Source organism: Chelonia mydas, chromosome 2 (genome assembly GCF_015237465.2).
Source record: "Chelonia mydas isolate rCheMyd1 chromosome 2, rCheMyd1.pri.v2, whole genome shotgun sequence".
NCBI lineage: Eukaryota > Metazoa > Chordata > Testudines > Cheloniidae > Chelonia > Chelonia mydas.
The window spans coordinates 248,788,095-248,798,191 of NC_057850.1; the positions used below are offsets into that span (position 1 = coordinate 248,788,095).

Below are 10,097 nucleotides of genomic sequence, written 5' to 3' on the forward strand. Positions count from 1 at the left end.
TCTCTAAGGTGCCACAAGTACGCCTTTTCTTTTTGCGAATACAGACTAACACGGCTGCTACTCTGAAACCTGACAGGATACACGGAGTGGGTCTTGTGCATTTTCATCTCTCAAACACGGGTACCATCAAGAGGCTATATGGGAAAAGGAAACAATGGCTTTAAAGAAACAAACAAACAATAGAATAATTTACAAAGTGGTTTGTTGTAAATAAAAGAAAGCCATGTGATTTAAATGTGTGGTTTTTGGAGACGTTCTGTACAGTGTAGACCAAGGCTAAAACCGAGGGTTATCTGGCAGTAGCAGTTCTTCGCACCATTGTCCAGCAGCTTTATGATCCTGTATCAGAACACTAATATCACCCTACAGGTTGTAATCAACTCCAGGATAAGTTCTTGTGAAAAATTTCCATATAGCATTTGTCACAAAGTTCAGTGTGAGGTAGTGGGACCCAGCAGGCTGTGACTCAGTTCTCCATACCATAAACGTGGGACTGCTTGGCTGTCCCTTCGTTGGAGAGTCTGACTTTTGGTGGTGGTGGGTAATAACTAGAAAATGGCATGAAAAAATGCAATCATTGTTTGACAACACTGAAAATGTTATTGTAATTGTAATAGAGTGTGCTCTTTAGTTTGTAACATCATATTCCTATCTGGTCATTGCTGCTGGAAAATAAACCTATTAGCTTTCTAGTATTTGCAGTGGTTAAAATGGATTTTCTCACATAGGAACTTTGACTTTTGTAAAAAAAGATAAGTTATTTAATCTGGGAGGGGGCATTTTGGGGTTTTTTGGTTATTTTTGGATAATTGGTCTTGCTCTAGTTACCACACAATGATATCGGAGATGCTGCATTGTTTCAAATGCTTTCTTAACTGTTGGTAGATGTTGTTATTATTGGTAACCTTCATAGCTATAGCACTTGGAAGAAAATTATTCATTTCCTGTGTACTGTTATGCTGCATCTCTTCAGGGCATCTTGCAAAGCCTAAATATTCATCCAGGGTTTCTTTGTGGGTCTGAGCACAGTGGAGAGGGTATCTATTTTTGTGGAGTTGGGGGTGTTCTTGAACAGTGTGTTTTCCTCAATTGTTTTGTAATATGTACTTTAGCTATTGATGTGGCATGTGCTTAGCATGTTAAGTACACTGCACAAAATGTATAGGTCTACTAATGAGTAAGTGTGAACAGTAAATAATGCTGTTCAATTTGGTTACTTTGTTTCCATGTTAAGATCACTGGATAATTCTAGGTGTAATGTATTTTACATTTTAGAAGTATCCAGGTACTTTTAAGTTAGATGTATAAGACTTCCTTTCTTTTCCCTTTCTGTTACTTCTCAAGGTTGTAAGAGTTACAAGTACCATGGAGGCTATGCCTTTAATCCTAGCAGGGAGCTCTTTGTAGCACTTATCAGTAAAGATTCTAGAGAACGTAACTGACAGATTTCAAGAAAAATAATGTTTAGTCCTCCTTGGGTGGATGGACTGTGGCTGAGATGCAAGGCCTCTAGGGTATGTTGAGAGTTTCAAGGAAGAAAAATATATTAGGAGGAGCTCATAGATGTGGTTGATCATTCCTAGATCTCTGGAAAATTAGTCTGATCACCCACAACTCCATTTCATCTATAATATATACCTAAATCCTGCCAGTTACATGTAATCTAAAAATAAAACCCTGTAACTTATCAATTAGGAATATAGTGCAGTTTCCCCCCAATTTTTCTCTAAGGCTGACTGCTACAAAACGGGGAACACTTATAAAACAACTGGAAAGCTAAATGAGATGGTTTGTCTCTGACAGCTTACTTTTCTGGTAGTCACTTATCTTGATACTTCTTTTTAGTTATTTCCACTACTAGGAGTAAAATCTACTGCAGGAGGAAAAGGATGAAAAGATGGCTGACTTTTCACTACCGTGTTCTAACCACTTCCGCCAGTTCACGCGTGAATCTTTGGCTGCTATTGTGAAGCGAATTGCTGCCTACAAGAAATATGAAGACCACCAACCTAAAGAGAAACCTCGTCCCCAACTTGACCTGCAGGTTTTCCAAAAGCTGCCTACTCTCTATGGCAATCCTCCTCAGGAGCTTGTTGGGAAACCACTGGAGGATCTTGACCCTTATTACAATGATCACAAGGTTAGAGACAGCTTATGCCGAGGGATCTGATTTCATCCCTCCTTGATCATTTGTCAGTAGGGAGCCTTTTCTGGTTTAGGAGTCAGAGAGATAAATTTGGCAGTGCTTTCTTTGAATGATTATATTAAGACAGTTGTATTCAATCAAGTTATAATAAAAAAAGACATCATACTTTGATCACTAAGTGATCATGTAATAAAACCTTAGTTTTAAACTCTACTAATCATAGACAGTGAAATTCATCAGCATGAGGCATGTGCACCATTTACATCAGGGGTGGGCAAACTTTTTAGCCCGAGGGCCATATCGGGGTATGGAAATTGTATGGCGGGCCATGAATGCTCACAAAATTGGGGGCAGGGGTGCATGAGGGGATGAAGGTTCCGGCTGGGAATGTGGGCTCTGGGATGGAGCCAGAAACGAGGATTTCAGGGTGCGGGAGGGGACTCCGGGCTGGGATGGAGTGTTGGGGTGCGGGGCGGGGGGGCATGAGGGCTCTGGCTGGGGGCTGGGGGATGAGGGGTTTGGGGTGCAGGAGGGTGTTCCAGGCTGGAACCGAGGGGTTCAGAGGGCGGGAGGGGGGATCAGGGGTGGGGCAGGGGTTTGGCGTACAGGGGTGTGTGTAAGGGCTCCAGCTAGGGGTGTGGATTCTGGGGTGGGGCCAGGGATGAGCGGTTTCGGGTGCAGGAGGGTGCTCTGAGCTGGGACCAAGGGGTTCAGATGGTGGGAGGGGGATCAGGGTTGGGTCGGGGATTGGGGGCGGGCACTTACCTCAAGCAGCTCCTGGAAGCATGTCCCCCCCTCCGGCTTCTAAGCGGAGGCACAGCCAGGTGGCTCTGCACACTGCCCTGTCCGCAGGTTCCATTCCTGGCCAATGGGAGCTGTGGGGGGCAGTGCCTGTGGATGGGGCAGTGCGCAGAGCTGCCTGGCCACGCCTCCGCATACTACGTAGGAGCCAGAGGGGAGTCAGGCTGGGAGCGATGTGGAGCGGGGCAAACCCCCGACCCCACTCCCTGGCTGGAACCGAGGGCCGGATTAAAAGGTCTGATGGGCCGGATGTGGCCACCCCTGATTTACATCCTGCTTAAGCCCTCCAAATAGCGTTTAAGTGGGATTTAGGAGGTATATGTTACCCCTCTACACAAGGATGAATGTCACCCACACTGAATATAACATAGGACAGAGAATATAAAAATCTGTTGCTGCATGATGAGTGAAAACGGAGTTATTGGATTTTATCTAAAGTATCTTCAAGCTTATTAGACCTATATGTGGGCTGAATCAAAGCCACTCCATTACATGCAGCTTCTCTCTCTATAGGCTGTTAATAATCAGAACCACTTAATACAGTCTGTTTTCCTATGTTACAAATTTTAATAAGGAAATACTGCCCCTAAGTATACATTTTTTTTTTCAAAACCACCAGTTCTTCCAAGTACAAAATGATTTCTAGAATATATTTTAGCTTTTAAAACATGAACCCAGCTCTCTCAGACCCCAGGCTATTGGCTAGGGTGCGTTCCCTAACCCCCAGACTATTGGCTATACTAGGATGGCTTGCTCTAATTCTCTTTGTTTAAATAATTAAATATCATTGGCACCGAGACTTGTGTCCATGTCTCATGCATTCCAGATGGGTGCCATGACCACTGGGCAATAAAGTCAGTCTGCCTTTAGCCCAAATACTATTTAATAATTTCTACAAAGTGGAACAGCTCCATCAGGAGTGAGTGAGCAAGGGAGACAGGCTGACTGTAGATGCATTGTTAGGACATTCTACTCAAAGCTAGAGAGGAGGAGAGGGAAATTCCACCCTGGACCTGAGACACTTTCCTAATTAAAGTTTTGTTGAAACAACTCTTTGCATGAGAAAAGTTTCAGGTTTGACAAATCCACATTTTTCAATGAAAAATTGTTTTGTTGAAAAATTCCTGACCAGCTCTGGTCAATATTAGTGAATGCTGAGTCAGTAGTTCAGCAAATAAAGGCCCTGATCCTCCAAAATGCTCTCAAATTTTATATATATATATAAACTTGACTCGCATGAATAATCCCATTTACTTTAATGAGAATGCTGACATGAGTAAAATGACTTCTATGCACCCTTTGTGGGATCAGGGCGAAAGGAAGAAGTTTCATAGTGAGAAATTCCAGTTCAGTAATTAATTGCCTAAATTTACCTTTAAAAAGGGACATGAATAGTGTTCTCCAGAGTACACAGTATTCTTTACTGAAACTTTAAAAATCTGTGGTTCAAATATATAATGAATCAAAAAAGGTAACAAACAAGAATTACAAGGAATCTTTCAATATACACAAACAAAAAGCAAGTCAACCATCAATCTTTCCCGCAAATTATTTGCAATTCTGCCAGCAATACAACCCTTCAATGTCCACAGTTCACTTTCTGGAGAAGTTTCATTAATTAAGATTATCTCTGTTTTTTTCTTAAAGACATTTATGGTACTGAACAAAAGGAAAACAATCTTCCGATTTACTGCCACACGTGCCTTGTGTATACTTAGCCCTTTTCATCCGATCAGAAGAGCAGTGATTAAAATTTTGGTACATTCATATCCTTTCAGGTGGTTTCACTTATTCTAGTTTTTTTATAATGGGTATGAGATAATATGGGTGTAATACTGAGTGTGTCATATTTAGAACATATCCTGGATCTAGCCTGTTTCTAAAAGCAATAGTGCACCTGTTTCAGATAATTGTGAATTATTTTAGAAACGACTGTTACTAGTATATGAAACAGGAAGTGTACAGGGATTGACCTACAGGGAGGAAGGATGGAAACCAAGTAATAGAGGGCCTAATTCTGATCTCACTTATACCTGTGATTAATGCCATTAAAGTCAATGGGCTTGGTTCACTGTGGTGTTTCACCAGTTTACACGGCAAAGTTATGCTGAAGAAAAACTGGAGTATCACAGTGGTGAATCAGACCCAAGGGCTTGATCCAGCCACTGTGGAGATCTAAGTACTACCAGTCACGCAGAGCCCTGCAAGGGTGTCCTGCATATCTTGCGGAGCTGTGTGTGATCTTAAGCTCACTCTTGCTGCAGTAAACAGGCCTCAGTGAAGAGGTGGTGCACATGGCTCTGCAACAGTGCAGAGAGGGTGATTCTGTTGAGGATCACCTCTCTAGCATGCTGAGTTGGGGGTCACATGGGCTGGCCAGCCTAGTTCAGACACCCCCTTCTCCAGCAGGTCTGCCTGTGTTCAGGTCCATGGTGCAGCTGATGGGTCTCTTGAGGTCCCTGTCTGTGAGGATGGCTCCTACAATTGCAGCTAGTAGGCGTAGCAGAATATTGGAGGTAGGGGAGGGAGGGAATCTTTTATATACCGCCACTGCTTCCTGGATATGAGTCAGCAGTGTGCCCTTGTTGCCAAGAAGGCCAACAGCATATTGGGCTGTATTAGTAGGAGCATTGCCAGCAGATCAAGGGAAGTGATTATTCCCCTCTATTCAGCACTGGTGAGGCCACACCAGGAGTATTGTGTCCAGTTTTGGTCCCCCCACTACAGAAGGGATGTGGACAAATGGGAGAGAGTCCAGCGGAGGGCATCGAAAATGATTAGGGGGCTGGGGCACATGACTTACGAGGAGAGGCTGAGGGAACTGGGGTTATTTAATCTGCAGAAGAGAAGAGTAAGGGGGGATTTGATAGCAGCCTTCAACTACTTGAAGGGGGGTTCCAAAGAGGATGGAGCTAGGCTGTTCTCTGTGGTGGCAGATGACAGAACAAGAAGCAGTGGTCTCAAGTTACAATGGGGGAGGTCTAGGTTGGATATTAGGAAACACTATTTCACTAGGAGGGTGTGAAGCACTGTAATGGGTTATTTAGGGAGGTGGTGGAATCTCCATCCTTAGAGGTTTTTAAGGCTCAGCTTGACAAAGTCCTGGCTGGGATGATTTAGTTGGTGTTGGTCCTGCTTTGAGCAGGAGGTTGGACTAGATGACCTCCTTAGGTCTCTTCCAACCCTAATATTCTATGATTCTATGAAGTGCGTACGTGCATGGTGCATAGCACCATGCCCCATCTGCCCCCTGCACACTCCTCCATAGTTGGGTGTACGTGGATCACATCTGCTATGTGGTAACTCTGTGCCTAACTCTCTCAGTTCCAAGGGGGGATCCATACCAACAGGGTCACTGAGTTGTGCTCAGCGCTGTTGCAGATCCCATGTGTGCGGTAGTGCAAACCCTTTGCACCATCATCATGGTCAAGCCCATAGTTACTCTAGTGTTAAAATCAGTGTCAGTGTTATCAGAAGCAGTCCTCTGCATTTTGTTCCTGGTTTTTTCTTTGTTACCTTGGACAAGTTACTTAATCTTTGTTTCTTCATCTGTAAAAAGGGCATAATACAATACCTACCTCAGAGTTTCATGAGGAATTCATTGTTATTTCCATTACTTGTACAGCAGTATTGCCCAAGGGCCCCAGCTAGATGTAGTACAAACACAAAGTCACAGTTTCTGCCCTCAAGAGTTTATAATATAATTTTAAGACAAGACTCCATGAATGAGTGTAACAAATTGTAAAAAGGAAGAAAAAGGGTAGAAGGAGAGTAGTGCCAAGCAGTGACATTTCCCACATATCTTCTTGAACAAACTATTCTTGGGTGAGGAACAATGATTTTGTGGCTCAAGCGTTGAAGTGGGACATTGACATCAGGTTCAATTCCCACCTATCAACTTAGGCCCAGAGACGCAAAACTGTTTAGGCTCCTAATTTCCACTGAAGCCTTAATACCATTGTGGATCTGGGCCTTTGTCTTCCTATATGTAAGAGGAGGATAAAAACAGATCTCTTGTCCCACTCTTCGTTGTTCTTATTTATTTAGACTGAGTTCTTTTGGGGTAGGGACTGTCTCTTATTACGTTTTACATATAATGCCTATTGCAATGGAGTCCCAATTTAGTTGCTTGGGTTCATTGTGGTCTGACGTCAATATGAACAACATCCAAATAGAATTGTTAATAATGTCCTAAATTTTGAAACCAGATGTTAAATCTACAATGGCTTAAACATTTTTTGTATTAGTGGAGTGTTTCGATTATACTGTAATGTTCTTTACCTTAACTCCTGTTACTTACATTGTTCACTATTTTTATTATGTGCACTATTTTAATCAATTGTGTCTTCATGGCTATATTTGAGACTCCTAGGAAGTCTAAGTCATCCGCACCTCCTCCATGGAACAAGTATGTCGAGTAAGTATTTCTGTAGGAATTTATTTTTCCTAATTCTCTAGTTCTAATTAATTATTTAATTGGCCTAATCTTGTAGTTCTCACACAAGATAACATGTTGGAGTCATTAGGAATTTTGCTTGTGTTAGAACTTTAGGATTACTGCTTTGTGAATATAGGGCCATCTTCTGCTTTCATTTGCTGTATTATAAATCCAGAGTAAGTCTTTGGAGTCGCTTTGGATTTTCAATGGGGTGAATGAAAGCAGAATCAGCCATTTAGTGCCAAAAAAGTGCTAAGTTCTTTTCATTATCTTTTGTCCACATTTAATTGTTCTAAATCCTAAAGTCCTCCCTTAATTTTTACACATTTTTTTACTGAGGCAAGTCTCCAATCAATGTCATTGTTGACTAAGAGAAAGGATAAGGTCTTGAAATCCTTACTGAATTCATTTCTGTAATGTTGATTTGTACACAATTTGCTTTAATAAAATGGTCTGTCAGATGCTTCTTGCCTGTGGAACTTTGTTAATAAGGGGCCTTTTCTTCAGCATTGGCCAGATCTCGCAATTTTATCACACATATCAAAATATTTAATGTTTTTTCTTAAAGCTTCAACTCCTGATGTCATGTAAAAACCTGAGAATCTCAAACTTCATTTAAAAAAAAAAGTGTAAACTTCTATCCTTCCCAGTGTCAAAGTTTGAAAACATGAACCCTAACAACCCCAACATCCACAGCAAAAAAACCACAAAAAACTTATTACTTTAAACATTTGTTTTAAGACACTCACATGACTTGTTGGGACCTGACTCATGATTTTCAAACACGCTGTGTTGGCAATACTGAGTACTCCAATGAGCTCTGTGCAGGAATGCATGTTTTCAGGGGCCTGGGATAAAATCTGAAACCGAGCCCCCGCATCCTTCCAAACAAATACCACTGAGGTGAGGCTGTAGGAAACGGGGGGTTGGAGCGTTAGCCTGCCCTGCACTCACCCTGCAGCAGTGTCTCCGCTCCCTCTGGGCATTGCAACCTGGCATGCAGAGTCAGAATGCCACTCACTCAAGTTTGCAGCACCAGTCAGTTTGGGTACTCTCTCAAACAGAGGGCCTTTATCAAACTACCGCCTTTGCCCCTCTTTGGGCAGCCCTGGCTCTATGGGGTTGGATCCGTGTGCCTGCATGAATCTCATTAACATCAGTGCATCTCCCTGTGGGTGCAGGGGTCTGCCCTCGTGCAGCATGATGCAGGATCAGCACCTAAATTAATAACTTCAGTCTACCAGGTCATCCACTTTGCTAACTATAATATCTGAATAAAACTGTATGATTGTAATATATATCCCCATTTGAAAACCAGTGTACATCAATAAGTTTCTCTGCAAGGGGGGTGGGGGGGTCAGAATTTAGACAAAGTAATAGATGCTATGGTAATTCAAACACCTTTCCCACCCCCACCCTCAGTAAAAAGGGCTACATTGCAGTCAAATAATTTCTGAACATATTTCCTGAATACCAAATGCCTTTAAAATTCTCTAAGGAGATCTCGAACTTGCTGAAATGATAGGTGCACTCAGAAAACCCAGCAGAGCTTTTACTGCTAGTTTCCATTTTAAAGAAAATGCTGCCTTTACAATTAAAGTCCTGTCAAGCTGTATTTCCGTGAGCTTTTTTTCAAGATTCTTTAAAGAAAGTGCTACCAGATACACAAAGTGAACAACATACAATGCACTGAGCAGCCACTTTGACATTTTGAACCAGTGAAGATATGGATTATTGTCAAAAAATTTAAAAGTGGACAGTGATTTGGGGTGGCTCAAATTAGGGGTGCCCAACCTGAGTCGCTTTAAAATTTTAGCAAACAAAAAATTGTCACATGTAAGCAAGTATACTGCAGACACAGATGTTGATAGCCACATGCAGACTGCTGGCAGCTAATACCTTAAGTTGCCTGTAGGAGTTAAGTCCTGATCCAATACCCATTGAAATCAATGGGAGCCTTTCCATTAACTTCATTTGGGGGCACTAGGTCAGGTTCTTGGGCAAAGAGACAGCTCAAAGTGAGTAAACTGCATGTGCCACATACCCTCCTCCATTAATTGCTAATGTTCTCACATTTCTTGGGCACGTCACTCCCCAGGTACACTTTCACAGCCATTTACACTTTTGAAGTATTGATAAAAATATTGGCAAGAGGATTGTGTCTGAATGAATTCACCTTCCTTCGAGATCCGTGGAATTGGTTGAATTTCAGTGTCATTGTTATGGCGTAAGTAAACATATATATTTTAAAGGGCTATCATGAAGGGTAAAAATTATTTTTGCTTGTGTTTATTTTCTCTAGAACTTTTCACTAAGGTTTTGTACTGTTCCCTTAAGACACAACAACATTGTAAGGAGTGATAACTGTATCTAGTGCTCTTGTATTCTCTTTGTTGTATCGTATACTGGATATCAACAGCATGCCAGTCCCACAAAAAGAGGCTAAGGGGATTGTACAGAGGGTAAAGATAGCAACATATATGATACATTCAATGCCATCAAGTAGCCATCAGCAGCCCCTTTTCTGTGAAAGAGGAAAAGAGTCTGACCTGACAGGAAGTGAGATGTAATATCTATACTGTCATGAAGTATCTGTGTGCCACATATATGCAGACATCATGGTAGTCAGTGGATTAAATCTGGGATCGGCATCACCAAAAACAGTGTGAGCTTGAACTTTCTATAATTAGAAAGCAATAAAACCAAATTAAT

General features: G+C 41.9%; 1 protein-coding gene across 1 annotated transcript; it reads left to right on the forward strand.

Moving 5' to 3' along the window:
* Positions 1–1,851: 1,851 nt before the first annotated feature.
* LOC119565526 (sodium channel protein type 5 subunit alpha-like) lies at positions 1,852–9,616 on the forward strand. Its single transcript, XM_037891660.2, has 4 exons — positions 1,852–2,140; positions 4,595–4,713; positions 7,248–7,364; positions 9,484–9,616. The coding sequence occupies exons 1-4, from the start codon at positions 1,898–1,900 to the stop codon at positions 9,614–9,616; spliced, it is 612 nt and encodes a 203-aa protein (XP_037747588.1). The 5' UTR covers positions 1,852–1,897.
* The last annotated feature ends 481 nt before the right edge of the window (positions 9,617–10,097 follow it).

Coding starts and splice junctions, on each gene's coding strand:
- LOC119565526 (XM_037891660.2), top strand. CDS start 1,898: ATGGCTGACTTTTCACTACCGTGTTCTAACCACTTCCGCCAGTTCACG. Junction 2,141..4,594: donor CTTATTACAATGATCACAAG/GTTAGAGACAGC, acceptor TTTTTCTTAAAG/ACATTTATGGTACTGAACAA. Junction 7,365..9,483: donor CCATGGAACAAGTATGTCGA/GTAAGTATTTCT, acceptor GTCACTCCCCAG/GTACACTTTCACAGCCATTT.